The sequence below is a fragment of the Panthera pardus genome, unplaced genomic scaffold (genome assembly GCF_024362965.1).
Source record: "Panthera pardus isolate Hobbes unplaced genomic scaffold, ASM2436296v1 HiC_scaffold_13, whole genome shotgun sequence".
Lineage (NCBI taxonomy): Eukaryota > Metazoa > Chordata > Mammalia > Carnivora > Felidae > Panthera > Panthera pardus.
In genome coordinates, this window is record NW_026526688.1 from 167,792,823 (window position 1) to 167,808,746 (window position 15,924).

The 15,924-nt window shown below is 34.0% G+C and overlaps 1 protein-coding gene across 2 annotated transcripts in view; it reads left to right on the forward strand.

Annotated features, from left to right (window-relative positions):
- The window catches only part of KCTD8 (potassium channel tetramerization domain containing 8), a 252,702-nt gene that overhangs the window by 90,946 nt on the left and 145,832 nt on the right, over positions 1-15,924 (forward strand). The window contains exon 2 of one of the 2 annotated variants that reach the window (XM_053901608.1): positions 10,148-11,264. The exons of the other annotated variant lie outside the window; for it this stretch is intronic. Within the exon in view, the coding sequence (XP_053757583.1) occupies positions 10,148-10,158 (11 nt within the window). The 3' untranslated portion in view covers positions 10,159-11,264. Of the gene's footprint in view, positions 1-10,147; positions 11,265-15,924 lie in introns of those variants that run through there. 2 annotated transcript variants of the gene reach the window in all.

Genomic DNA, 15,924 nt, shown 5'->3' on the forward strand with positions numbered 1-15,924 from the left:
CAGTGAAGCCAATGTTATATTCATGCACACTTATGGCACTTAGACCACAATTGGACACATAAAAAAGTTTTCAATAACCATATGGTGAATTAAGGTATCATTTACCTTTTTAACATTCATCATTATTCTATTATTTCAGGATTATCTCTCATAGAGATATTTTTTCCTCATTAAATCATTAAAAATTGTCAACATTTGAGATAATTTGTGGCTCAAGAGGACTTACTGGACCATTTCAGCCCTGCAGAGTGCATGCATATCACTTTGAGTTTTTTTATTTTTATTATTACCTAGAAAGTTAACTCAAATTGACTAACAGCAGAAATGTCCCCTAATGTATCAGAGTTTGACAAATCTATGCCCATTAAGGAAAAAAAAATCCGAGGCATTGTTAGTTAATACATCATACTTTCAAATATCTAGGTTATTTTTGACTCCAAGCCTTCTGAACATATAAGACTCTATTGTATTATTGAATTAATGTCCTTTTTTTTTCAGAAGCATATGTTAAACAATGCCTCAAATAATGAATAATATCTCATTAGACACCATAAAGCTAAGGAAGACTTCTTAACCTAATACATTTTCCATATTTTCAGGCTAGTTTTACCTAAACCATTTCTGACAGGAAGACAACTTTTCTAGTCTTAATTATCCCAAGGGAAGATGATTTCACAGCCTCCCTTATAAAATAAAGATCTTCACAAATGAATGTGGTAAATGAACTGTAGAGCTATTGCAGTGACAAATAAAATATGTCATTGAAAAACTTGGAATTAGTAGGGGCAGCTGGGTGGCTCAGTCAGTTGAGGATCCAACCTGACTTTGGCTCAGGTCATGATCTCACAGCTCATGGGTTCGAGCCCTGTGTGGAAACTCTGTGCTGACAGCTCAGAGCCTGGAACCTGCTTCAGATTCTGTGTTTACCTCTCTCTCTGCCCCTCCCTCTCTCTCACTCTCTCTCTCTCAAAAATAAATAAACATTAAAAAAAGAAAAGAAAAACTTGGAATGACTAACATCAAGGAAGAAAATAATCTCACCTTGCCTGAGATCAGGTAAACATAAGGCATATATAATGGCTTTTAACGATGCCTCTCAGGATATCCTGCTTTGCAGTAGAGAATGAAGAGAGGATAACTGACTTTGATGGATAGGGAGAAGAAAAGAAAAGAGCATTTGAGGAAACTGAAAGAAATATTGGGAATTAAATAGAAAAGTGCCATATGGAAAGGAATATACCCATAAAAAGTATAACCTGTGCATTTATATTAACTGTTAATCTTAAAAAAAAATTAAAATCTTTAAATACTAATTTTTATGATTGCTTTCCTAGAAGTTTTCATCAAGAATTTCTTTGTTTTCACTTTGGTTAGTTTTTAACAAGTTAATTAAATATAAGGATTGTCTTTATATTCTCTTCTCGTGGTACTCCTGGCTGTTTGAAAAAGAACACTGAATTCACTTAATAAAGAAAACACTTGTTCATTGGTCCACTTCTCAAGACTTTCAGCAGATGTAAGGATAATTAAAACCATGCATTAGTATAGTTGTTGTTGTCCTCCTGGCAGCACAGTTCTATTTTTCTTTGATGACATCTAAGTTTTATTTCAGAATTTTATGAAGTTGTCCAAGAAAGGTAACTTTAGGATCCTGGGATGGCACTGATAGAAAGAAGCCATACATAGTTAGTGTAAATCACAGGGAGCAGGGGGTCTTGATTTCTTTCATCCTTTCTTTAAGTGTACTTAAAGCAAATAAAAATTTTGTAGTTTCTTAGAGAATTTGGGTAGTGTTTATGAAGCAATCTGGATAGCCTACTTTTTTATTATATTACATTTATAATTTATATGTTCCATAAATCCATTTTTTGACTAAAACATTTTATTAAAACATAAAACATTTAGTTGTTGGATTCCTGTAAACTTCTATCTACTGAAAAAAAATTCACTGAAGTATTCCCAGTTCCCTTTATCATAAGGATAAATACTTTTGCTCTTGAGAGGTGTGTGTACGTACCCTCGATGGTAATAATCAGCTGTGTTTTTAACCCTGATGAAATAATGCAGTATTCCTTATTTTTTAAATAAAAGTCATGTGTATTGACCTATTCACTCTGCAACACATAAAGATAGAATAAAAATGTATGATTTTGTTAAGCTGTATTGACTCAAAATTTAAAGGGAGGATTACATGTAGATTTCTTCTTATTTTTTTTTTGAGATTGAACGTGTGTATGTACATGCACACACAGGTTGTGGGGAGGGGCAAAAGGAGGGGGAAATAGAGAATCTTAAGCAGGCTCTACATTCCACACGGAGCCCAACATGGGGCTTGATCTCACAACTGTGAGATCATGACCTGAGCCAAAATCAAGAGTTGGATGCTTAACTGACTGAGCCTCTCAGGTGCCCCTACATGCAGATTTTTAAAAATAAAGTTTTGTCTGGTCTCAATCTGGTCTTATCTGATCTCAGTCTGATCAATGTTGAATTTATTCAGAATGGTCTTTAGAGATTTTGCCTAAGCCTAGAGAAAATATAACCATTCTACATAGGTTTAAGCTTTGAATTAAGCCTCACAAACAGCAAGACCAAAATAACAGGGTTAAATAACTAAATAAATAGATGATAATTACATAAAATGAAATAATTATGTTGAATGTCTTGAATTTTATATTACTTCAATAAAAGAGAATATACATATAGAAACTGTTACACAAATATTTCGTATATATTTCATTTCCTGCTTGGTCTCTGAGATTTGCTTAATGTCCAGTCTGCAAATAACTGATGATGTGTATGATCAATATATTTCATAAATGATATATGGAAAACTTAATTCATTTTATTCATATCACAAGCTTCGACCTGCCATTAATTTCAATAAAATATCAATAGGGTAAGAAAATCATATAATTTCATGTGTTAGGGAAAGCCAGCTAGTAGAAGAAGGAACAGTGTATTAAAATCTTGCTAAATAAATGAGTCTAGGAAAGAAAAATATAATATCATAAGAAAAACAAAGACATACATAACAAAAGCTTTTATAGTACTATTAACATATGTGGGATCTTCTAAATTAAAATATATGATTTGGAGAATAAAACTTTTAATTTCATTTATTTTTTGAGTTTTTATTGCACTGGCATCTATTCTGGAAAGTCTCTAAAGCAGACTTACACACTTTATTTAGCTCTTGCAAAGCCAACACCTGTGCAACCACATCTAGGACAGGAAATTGATCTTTAACCCCTTAATCACTATCCGTGTGTTGACCTCACAATTTTTATGTGGACTTTAAAGTTACTCATTGAATATTATTAATTTCCTTGCTTTTATTTATAATTTTAATTCTTAAGTGTGTATCCATAACCACAGCTAAAATGGTTTAGTTGACCATTTTTTGAAGAAATGGAATCATGCAATTCGCATCCTTTCAAGCCGAGCCTCTTACTCCCAGTGTGGTGCTTGTGATACTGACCCATGTGTTTGGCTGTATACTATTCCCTTTCATTGCTTTAAAACTATTTATTGTTTGGCTACTTCAACAATTTTAAATCTATTCTACTGTTCACGGACATTTGAGTTGTCTCTTTTGATCTGCATGTCTCTTAGATGTGCACTTAGATGCAGAAGTGCTAGGTACACGTATCTTTAACGTTAGTGGATAACGCCAAACTTTCCACAGTGGTAGAAACTAGGCACTGCCACCAGCCATTTGCTATTTTCCCCGTTACTTCACCTCCCTATCAACCTTTGGTTATTTGCCAAGCTTTTAAAGTCTAGCCACTCTGGGGTGCCTGGGTGGCTCAGTTGATTAAGAATCCAACTCGGGGCACCTGGGTGGCTCAGTCAGTTGAGTGTCCGACTTCAGCTCAGGTCATGATCTCACGGTTCGTGGTTTGAGCCCCACGTGGGGCTCTGTGCTGACAGCTCAGAGCCTGGAGCCCGCTTTGGATTCTGTGTCTCCCTCTGTCTCTGCCCCTCCCTCCACCGTCTCTCTCTCTCAAAAATAAATAAACATTATAAAAATTTTTTAAAAATAATGTCTAGCCACTCTGGTGTGCTCTGGTATCCCAGTGTACTTTTAATTTGCATATCTGACTAATTAGGTTGAGTTCCGTTTGGCCATCTGTGAAATATTTTATTTAAATCTCTTGCCTTATTTTTCTGCTGGGTTATCTTTCCCCCTCCTCTACTGATTTGTATGATTGACACACACACACACACACACACACACACACACACACACACACACTGTATAAAATACTGTGTTGGTTCCATTTGTTGCAAATATCTTTTTTCAATGTGTGGCTTACCTTTTTCCTCTCTTAATGCTATCTGCTAGGAACATAAAGAATTAATTTTTATGTGATCCAATTTATCAGTCTTTCTCTTCATGGGTATTGCTTATTGTGTCCTGTTATGAAATCTTTTTCTGCCCTGTCATATGCTTTCCTATATTATATTCTAGAAGCTTTATTGTTTTGCCTTTTACATTTGCTCTACAGTTTACCCAGAATTGATTTTTATGTATTATGTGAGATAGATGTCTAGTTTCATTTTATTCCATGTGGATATTAAATTGTCCTAGAATCATTTATTGAAAGAGACTGTCCGTTCCCCACTGTATAAAATGATATAAAGTGATAAAAACCAATTGTCTGTATATGCATGCATCTGGTGATGAACTCTCCATTTCATTCCATTTGTTCACTTGTCTGTCCTTGTGCCAGTTGTTAATTGTATTTTTGTAACAACTCCTGATATCCCAGAGAGCAAGTCTTTCTGCCTTGTTCTTCCACAGTAGTGTCTTAGCTATTCTTGGCTCTTTGCATTTCCACATTTTACTAGCAACTTGTCAAGTTATACACACACGCGCACACACGCACACACACACACACACACACACACACACACCACAAAGTTGCAGTTTTTATTTGGATTTATTCAATTGCTAGAGTAATTGGGGAGAATTAATGTCTTAAAATTTTGAGACCTCAAATCCATGAATGTGATCTTCCTCTCTAGTTTTTTTAGATCTGCTTTGTTTTCTGTCAACAGAATGTTATATTTTTCTGTGAGGAGATCTTGCACTTTTTTTATGAGATTTAATCCTAGTATTTTATTGGTTTTTCTACTGTTGTAAATAATATGCTTTATAAACATTTATATAGCACCCTTATAAAACTATGTATCTGGCATCTTTGTAAATCTTTATAAAATTATTTTATATCAAGGTTTAGTAATTCTCACTGTATCTAAATTCAGTACTTTTAATTATACACTTTGTCACTGCCCTCAGATAATCTATGGAATTTGGCTGTCCGCAACAGAAACTAATTTTGGCTAAGCTATGCAAAGGACAATTTATAAGAAGAATGTAGGTGAGACCACAGATTTCTGGGTTTCTGGGGATATGTTTTTGAAAACAAGTGAGAACCAAGGCAGCCCCAAAGCCCTCAGAGTGTGAACTGAAGTTTGAAAGCGTGATGCCTTTGTGACGGCTTTCCTACACCTGTTCCTGCTTATGCCAGCATCTTGTCCTCAGCTGCAATATTCACAGCACAGAGCGCTTAATTCACCAAACATAGGTTACTTCCTGATTCCCTTTATGTAAAGAGAGGGGAAATCTGGTCTTTGGGCTTCTTTAGTGTAGGAGACATTTACTGAGAATTATCTTTCCACCAATGCCACACACATTGGGCAAGAGATAGCATAATAGAATTCCTCAAAAGAAAATTGGGTGCTTTTAAGAAGGGGCTTTGAATGTTGGAGAGTAAAACCAACAAATAATCATTTCACGTAAGAGGAAGATAATAGACAACCTGTTGCCTGTCAGGCAGCTTTTCTAAAGTTTAGTAGTAAATACTTTACTAAGTATGGGTATCTACTGTAATAGGATTTCGAAATTGTGATTGTTGTTCTAATTCTCCCCCTCTTCCTCCCCCTCTTTCTCCTCCTTTTCCTCCTCCTCCTTCTTCTTCTGCCTCTTTTTCCTTCTCTATCTATATTCCACTATTACGCCTTATTGATTTTAATCTATCCAAACATGCTAATTTATAACAAAAAGGTTTAGTGAAGCAGGAGATTAGAGAGTTAGGAAGCCAAGTCTTGGTATAACTATTTAATTTTTTTCTGGAGAAATTTTTATTTTTAAGTGAAACGTACCCTATACCTTAATTTCTCCGGGAGTTAAAATAAGGTGTAGAACATTTATTCATCTGTTACTACTACTACTACAGGTTAGTATTTAACCCTTTTTCCTTTCCCAGGGATGCCTCCAACTTCAAACATGTTACTCACAAAATTAGTAACTTGCTGTATAGGTGTTTCTAGATGTTGTAGGCTTGTGGGGATCAATCACATTTGGAGTAATGTTTATGTATGCGCAGGATTAAATGTTACAATGGCATGGTAGTTTACTGTACTTCAAAGAGACTTCTGAGATCTTTTAGTTCAATCCCTACCTAATAAAAGAACTTGACCTATATATCTCTGTACTTTATTGTCTAGCATCCAATGGTAGCTTTCTGGGATGAAGAAAGGTACTCTATGAGGCAACCTTGTCAATTTTTGGATAATGCTAAAATCACCTTTTCTATCAATTCTTTAAGCCTCAATGGCTTTACTTACTTTGTATATACTTCTTCCTGCATGTAATTTTTAAAACTTTAAACATAATCGATGTTTCCTTTCATTTATAATAATTTCTTTTAAAAAATTTATGCAGTTGGTAGAAAATTATATGAATTAAAAAGTAAAAATTTAGGAGTGTCTTATACTGCTAAAGTAATTCTTTCTCTATGGGATTTCCCCACATCTAAGTTCAGCCTTTTGGAGCAAGAGAATGTACATGTATCTACTCTTTCTTCACATAAAAACATTGCAGGTGTTTGAATGCAGCTATCATGACCTTGTTGTTTCGTTTTTTTCCCTTTCTTACTGTGCCATATATTTTCATAGTTAAAACAGATATTGTAAGCATATACAAGACATCTTTAAAAGAGAAAATGGAATTGTTCAATATGTTTTTATAGAAACACTTGTATGACATTCATGCAATTTGATTTTATTACTAAAATTTAGGACAGTACTGAATAAAACTGACTCTTCACTGCTGAGTTTTCACATGAAACCTCAGTATGAATACCCATTTGTACCCTTTATATATCCAAAAGGTATTTTTGTTTTGGACATTCATTCAATAAAAAGAAACATAATTTTGTCATTAATATGTTATATGTCTAAATTCTCAAAAAATGCTAACAAGTAGAACTGGTAATAATAATTCTTCCTTTTATATAATAAAATCCAAAGATAGCATTACTTTAATTTATAAAATCACTGCGTTGAAAGATCTTTAGAGTGCCTCTGTCAGTACATGTATCACCTTTTTAATGAAGGAAAAAAAGTGTCTTGTCAAGGTCACATGAATGTAATCTAGTTCCTGTGCAAATAATAAATAACAAATATTATCAACTCTTCTAGTTAAGAAAGAGGTTCTTATCGAGAAGACTTAACACAGCAATAGAATGAAGAAAAGAAATTAATGTATGCCCATGATTGTGTCACTGAGATATATTTCTTAATATTCCCCCCTAACTTGTATAACTTATAATAAAATGATTAAAATATATAACTACTCAGCAATTTTTAAGCAATGATGTATATTTGTATTAATAGAGCTATCTTTAAAACAATTAGCTGCTTATTGTTCCATACCTTGAGTGTTTTAAAAATTAATTTATCCTTTCCCCTTCTAATGAGTATACAAGTATTTTGATTCTTTATAACAAATAATGTTGCAAAGAGCTTCTTTGCAAATGTGTGTGAATATTTTTATAATAGATTCCTTGAATTGGAAATACTGGGTTCAGAGTATGTGATTTCAGTTATTGACAGAAATACAAATTGTTCTCTAGTGACATTGTGATTTCCATTCACACCAGGTATGTTGCTTTGAAGAATTAATTTCCTCACATTCTCTCCAATAATGAATAATTATCATAATATTTTTAATTTGGGCAAATTGATAGTCAAAAAATGACATCTCATTTTAATTTTTCAATTTTTTAATTAAGTAGGTTGTAATTTGGCACCATTTGAATATCTTTTCCTAGGGATATCCTTTCCATATTTTTAACTGGACTGTTTTAATTATTGTTGATTTATTGGAACCCTTTTAAAATTAGGGCTGTTATTTTTTGTCTATTACATATGGTACAAATATCTTATTCCGGTGTGGTATTTGTTCTTTAACTGTAGCTTGTAGAAATATTTTTTTGCAGAGGACTTTTTTTTTTCTATTTTTAGTCTGTCAATTTTTTATAGTGTATGGTTTTCTTTCATGTTTATGGCAGCCTTTTTTACCCCAAGATAATAAACTGTTATTCTCTATTTCTCTTACTGATAATATTTTTTTTTTTTTACTGGATATCAAAATAGAAAAAGAAGCAATGTAATAATTGTTAATACACATTATGGCTTGCGTAATGTGGCAGGCAATTTCCTAAGATCTTTACATTCACTAATCCATTTATTCTTCAAAACTGATCAGGTAGGTTTTTCTGACACTGTAGATAAGGACACTGAAGCACAGAGATGAAGAGGTCACTCAGCAGGTATATGGTGAGTCAGGAATCAGCCCTTTGGAGTTTACCACTTCACCCTGTTCAGTAAACCATAATGAATTAGTTGCTAATGCAAACAGGTTTACTTAAGAATTATGTTTGAATATCTCTTTGTTTCCAGTACTCCTGCATTGCATTCTGTGGGGGGATATGGTGGAAGGTTAAGTGCTTCTTTCTTCTCCACGGAATGAGAAACTAAGAAAGTTGTATCGTAACTTGAAAGCAAAGGAAAACAAGTACACCAGGGAATCAGAAAACGAGTTGCATACTTCAGAGATGGGAGTTTTGGGTGATAAAATTCACAGGTCATATAGCATGAAGGTTTTGGTTTTGAGAGTTCTCCTTACCTCTCTCTGAAAAATCAAGACTATATTGACTCAAAGGAGAGATTTGAAGGAACAGAGGTCACTGCATTTCTGATAGAAAAAGAAAAAGAATCTTCTCCAATAAGAAAAAAAAAAAAGTACAATAATTCAATCTAGTACATTATGGCACCTAAGGGATCATCTGAAACAATCATGTTATTTTAATAAAAAGGAAAAAGAACTTTATTGAGGAAAGTGATTTTACTTGCTACTGGTTCTGGGACTAGAACTCAGTTTGCTAGCTCCTAATTCAGTATACTTTCCACTACTTCCAGTTTTTCTGCTTCATATCCTTTATAATGTAATGGCTTTGATTGAAATAATTTTTAAACTGCTAATTAAGCAGTGACCCACCTTGATATTTTAAGGAACATATTTATGCTCATATTAAATTACAAGAAGTGTGTAGCTTCCGGGAGGGGGGGGGAGGAAAACAACCCTGACCTTGTAAAGTCCTTCCTGTATGGATTTGGTAGAAATTTCCAACTCCATTTCATCTTCTATATTTAGATACTTTAATAACATTCAAGGTTATAGGAAAATATTTCTGGCAGTGTTCCTTTTCTTTCATATGTTGTTTTTTACTCTATTGTGAAATGGAAAAAACAAACAAATAGAGCAGATGAAATCCAGAACATCCAATTAAATAATATTTACTGCGTAGAGAGGATCTTGACTATTATGCCAGATAAAATTATTCATTAGCTTTAATATTTCCTTTTATTTGGATGATACCCAAGGATAGCATTTATTCAAGCAAAAGGTACAACGTATGAAATGAAATATCTACTTAAAAATATATACAGAAGTCAATTGAATTTTTTTCCTTCAATTTTAGGTTAGTTACAGAATGGTGGCCATTATGCGTAGTGTTCCCACTCACATCCTCTGAAGGATAAGTCCAATTCTGGTGACTCCTTTGAATAGAGTTTCTCATGGACTCTAACTTAATATTCTTTGCTCCTTTCAGTTGGGGCTTTAGGAGGGGAATCCTCTGACCTAAATATTCTTGTAATACACTTCAGCTGTTTGGTCTTTTATATTAAGAGCTAATGTAGTTGTTTTATGAAATTGGGTTAATCTTAGAAGAAAAATGCATCCATTCATTCTTTACACATTCAGATATTCATTCCTCTTTGTCTGTGGCAGTGATTTGGTGATGATGGATGAGAGGGAAGAGAAGGAGAAAAGGCTGGACTGAGGAAGGAAGAACAATGGCTGAATCCAGAGTAGTCTCAGAAGTGAAGCTGCCTGTGTTCCTTCCAGCACTTTCCTAACATGACATTAATCAAATTATTTCACCTCTTTGCCTCTCAATTTCCTCATCTTTAAAAGGGGGACAAAGTGGTGTGGTAAAGAAAGAGATATCAAGTAATAATGTAATGTGAGTGTTAACTATTTTTATATCTTTGTTTTGAAGATTTTGTTTCTGTTTTCATTTTAAATGTCTTCTTTTCAATAACTGCCCTTAAATTGAGTTTTGTGAAAAATGGCATGACATCTTACAATGGAGGACTGTCTGTGAAAATAATATTTAATAATTTTATACCATTTAGAGTTTTCAAACTAAAGTTCTAAATGTGGAATTATTGAGTGTTATGACAATTTTATTTTTTAATTTACTTATTTTTTGAAGTTTATTTATTTATTTTGAGAGAGAGAGAGTGAGAGTGTGCAGCATGAACCAGAGAGTGGTGAAGAGAGAGGGAGAGATAAAATGTTAAGCAGGCTCCGTGCTGTCAGCACATAGAGCCAATGTGGGGCTCAATCTCACAAACCATGAGATCATGACCTGAGCAGAAATCAAGAGTCGGACACTTAACTGATTGAGCCATCCAGGTGTGCCAACACTCTTATAGAATCGCCATCATGGTCATTAATATCCTCATATAGACCAAGCCTATTAGTCTAAGTTACACAAAGAGAAAGCTGAGACAGAAATGAAATATGAATCACATAAATTTTGCTCTTTTCATTTGATACTACCTTGCTGGGGACGTAGGTCCCTGATGGGGATAGAGAAAATGGGAATTTAAGAACATGTTAAGAGAAAGGAGCAATTACTTTCATAGCTGTCAGCTAATAATGCTTAGTCTTTCTTTTTTATTTTGCCAAAATAGAAACAAAAATGATGCAAAGAAAGTAAAGAGGTGAGAATATATCCAATAGTCTTAACTCACAGCAAACTGCTTGGAATCTTTAGGATCTTAATGAATTTTAGGCAAAATAAGTAAAAATTAAAATCAAGTGAGCGATAGTAAAAAATACTTTTTAAAATACGTTTATTGTAAAGCTAAATAGTCTTAAGCTGTAATAAAAATCAGAAAATTAGGAAATATTCAGAGTAAGAAGGTTGTGTACTACTCAGTGGTAAGGGGCAAAGCCAATAAGGGATGAAGAAGTTATGTACAGCGTATCTATATATAGGGTTAAATATGTGCATTCATGTGTTTGTGTAATTATTTTCCAAGTTTAGATAGTGGTTATTTTACAAATTATTGTTGATGATAATACTCAGATTTTTAATTTCTTTAACCTTTATTATAATTTGTATTGATTATTTTCTATATTTCTGTGAATTTTCTTTAATGATTATATTTAACTCTTTCAGTAGCTTTGTTCATTTATTGAATATTTTACATAACTACACTGTACCACATGGAATGTAAAGATGAATAAATCCCATTCTTAGAGACTGATATTATCAAATGGAGACATATGTTAATCTGGGTTTCTTTTTTTTTAAATTTTTTTTCAATATATGAATTGTCAAATTGGTTTCTATACAACACCCAGGGCTCATCCCAAAAGGTGCCCTCCTCAATACCCATCACCCACCCTCCCCTCCCTCCCACCCCCCATCAACCCTCAGTTTGTTCTCAGTTTTTAAGAGTCTCTTATGCTTTAGCTCTCTCCCACTCTAACCTCCTTTTTCTTCCCTTCCCCTCCCCCATGGGTTTCTGTTAAGTTTCTCAGGATCCACCTAAGAGTGAAAACATATGGTATCTGTCTTTCTCTGTATGGTTTATTTCACTTAGCATAACACTCTCCAGTTAATCTGGGTTTCTTGATTGTGTCCATACCCTCAATATGTAGACCAAATAATTTTTTAAATTTTTTTAACGTTTATTTATTTTTGAGAGAAAGAGACAGAGCGTGAGGGGGGAGAGGGACAGAGAGAGAGGGAGACACAGAATCCAAAGCAGGCTCCAGGCTCTGAGTTGTCAGCACAGAGCCCTACGCAGGGCTTGAACTCACGAACCTTGAGATCATGACCTGAGCTGAAGTCGGACGCTCAGACAACTGAGCCACCCAGGTGCCCCTGTAGACCAAATAATTCTCACTGAGCCACTGGATAGTAATTTATTCTAGTTATGTTAAATACTCTATTTGTGTAGAAGTCACATTCTGACAGCTCTAGCAGTTAAATTCACTAACACACAAATGAAAACAATTTCTTACTGGAAAACATATTGCAAAGTCCATAGAGGATTACAATAGGATTAGAACCACCCATAGTGCCAGGGAATATTTTTAAAATTATGTGTAAAGTTATGTTGACTAATTTAGTAAATTTGACATCATAAACTATTAAGAGCAGGGATTAGAGTTACTAAAAATGGAAGCAATGCGTCATGGTTCCTAATGAGGAAGAAAACACCAGAAGCAACATGCCCAGCAATAAAGCAAATGTCTTCATTGATCGCACTAACTCCTGAAGGCATGACCTTATTACTGCATAGGTCAGTAATCAATATTTCTAATGACTGTACGACAAAGAAAAAGCATACATTATATTTGGGTATTCCCTGTTTTAAGACGTAGGAAAACGTATAAGATATTTCTCAACAATGTTAGTAATTTTAAAAATAATGTTTTATTAGATAAAAGGGTAAACTTTAGACTTATCTGGAAATAAGGGCAGCTGGGTGGCTCAAGCAGTTAAGTGTCCGACTTCAGCTTAGGTCATGATCTCGCGGTCTGTGGGTTCCAGCCCCACATCGGGCTCTGTGCTGACAACCGGAGCCTGGAGCCTGCTTCAGATTGTGTCTCCCTCTCTCTCTGTCCCTCTCTGTCCCTCCCCCACTTGCACTCTGTCTCTCTCTCTCTCAAAAATAAATAAACATTAAAAAAATGTTTTAATTAAAAAAAAAGACATTGCAAAATTAAATAGGATTAAGCCTGGAAGCTGATACAATTAAAATTTTATCATAGAAAATTAGTATAGTTTGTTTATAAGAGGTTGGAGGAAGAGAGGCAAGTTGTATGTTATTGGGAGAGAAAAACCCAAAACCAAAAAACTGACCAAATAAAGAAGTAGGTTAGTGATGAAAAGATTGGGAAAGATGGAGTTGTGTATGAATGTTAGAAAACTAACTTTTGTTCAGGTTGACTATATCCAAGATATTTTTAATCTTAGTGTGGGTTGCAGGATGACTAATAAAAATGCTTACATAATCCAAAGCAAATTTTCCAGTCATGATAGCATGACTGGGGCTGGAGTAGCTGTGTCTCAGTAAATCACTAGAGCATTGGATAAAATAGGTTAAACATTGGGCAGTGGGAAATGCAAGACGGTGATCACAGAAAGAAGAGAATACAGTGAGGAGAGCCCTATTATCTTGGCATTTTCCCTGAAAACATGTTCCTAACCATGATGCAAGGAAGAGAAGCCAAGACATAATCCAGTGGTCTCTCTGGTTGAAGGGACATAAATAGTATTTGGAGAGGTCCAGACTGCTGGAATTTGCAGGGCAGGAGGGAGGTATGGAGCAAAAGAGCTCCAGAACTCTAATTAGTGGTATCATTGGGTCTATCCTTGAATACCAAGCTGGTCAGGTGTAGAGGGAAATTCCATGAGGATGACTTGGGAATGAGTAGGGAGTTATAAGTTGATCAACTTTCAGAGGTCACCCAAGACTAGGAGATGTTTCAAGCAAGAGTAGGGAGAACTGTTTGAACATCTGAGACATTCATAAAAAAACCCATAAGGGTGACACCTTAGAAACAGATGTAAATTTAGCTTAGAATAAAAGCTACACTACCCCCTCCCCAATAAAACAACCCTAAAAGAAGCCTCAAAAGGATTAGCCTGATCTTCACATAACTGCCTATCAGAATATAAGTCTAACACACATTTTTTAAAGTCAGCAAAAGGCAGTACTCAATAATATAACATTCATGATGTCTAGAAATAAACAAATAAAAATTACTAGATATGCCAAGAAAAATATAACTTAATTCCCTTAGGAAAAAAATCAGATAATAGAAAGTAGTATAAAAATTACAGAGATATGGAAAAATCAGAAAATGAATTAAATCACTTGTAATAAAAAGACTCAGGATTTAAAGCAAAACATGAACATAACAACAATAGGCATGGAATCTATAAAAGAGAATTAAATGGAACTTTTAAAGCTGAAATATAAAAGATATGAAAGGAAAATTCAATGAATTGGATTAATAGCAGCTTAGAGAGTAGAGAAAAAAATCAATGAATTTGAAGACATAGAAATAGAAACTATCAAAATTGAAGCACAAGGGTAAAAAATAATATAAAAATAAAAATAGACCCCCAGGGATCTATGGGATCTGTAAGACACTATCATGTACTCTAAAGAGGAGAGGGGGAAGAAATTTTTCTTAAAAAGTAACAATCAATTTTTTCCAAATTTGATTGAAATTATAACAAACATATCTACAAATATCAGAGAACCCAAAGTGGCATAAAAACAAAGAAAGGCAACGCAAAGTACATCATAAGCTAATTGCTAAGAATCAGAATTAAAGAGAAAATCATAAAAAGAGTAATAAAAGGAAGGCATGTCATATTTGGGAGTGGGGTGGGGAATATCAGATTTATTACATATATTTCATCATAAATAATTCAAGATAAAAGACAGTGGAATATATTTTTAAGAATGATGAAGAAGAGAAATAAACCAAATCTAGATTTCTATATCCAGCTAAAGCTTCCTTCAAAATGAAGGTGAAATATAGATTTTCTTTTCCAGAGAATCAAAACCTAAGAGAATTTATCACCAACAAACCTGCACTACAAGGAACGTTAAAGGAAATTTCGAGCTGAGGGAAACTGATATAACGTAAAGAAAATGCTTGTGTTCCTACCGGTGACCAGGCAAGAAGTTCGCTGGATTCCTAAGCCCATTTGTTCCTTTCAACTATTTATTCCAAAGACAAAAACAAAAACTATAATCTATTTCATGTTTTATTTCTTTTTTAGACTATGGCTTTATAGGCAAAGAGGAATGGACATATAATGGAGTTTAAATTTTGACCAAATAAAGTGAAACTAAAATGTTGAATAAAGAATAAATGATTCTTTTCAGCTCAATCTAATAACTATAATTGATGCCATGCCTCCGTATTCAGTAGAGGTCTAGGCAGAGAGATAATGTAAAGTTACTGAAAGGTCAGATTCATGTTTTAAGGATCTTACAAACTTTTTGTCCTATGAGAACATACTGATACTTTACATTAATGATATTTTCTCGATTGTTATACTGTCAGAGTAACAGAACCTCATTTTTTATATCATGCCATCTAAAGGAAATATTGGGTGGAATACCAGTGTATAAAATTAATGGAAAATAAAAAAGGCAAGTGTGAGGGGATGTGAGCCTGAAGCCCTTGAAACTCAGAACTCAGTGTTTTATTCATTTCAGAAATCTCCACAGAGGTCTAGGGCTCCTGCTGAGATCCCCACACCTCCTTGGAACCTTAGATTCATGAGCACACAATTGAAGGTCGATAACAAAGATAATTTTGCAGCAGTCTCCATTATTTTTTTCTGAACAAATGGCCAAAATGATACAGAAATCTAACTCGGTTTTGATGCTAACTAAAGGGTTTGTTTAGATACTTTTAATGCACAAAATATTTTAATAGCCAAAAATTGAACGAAT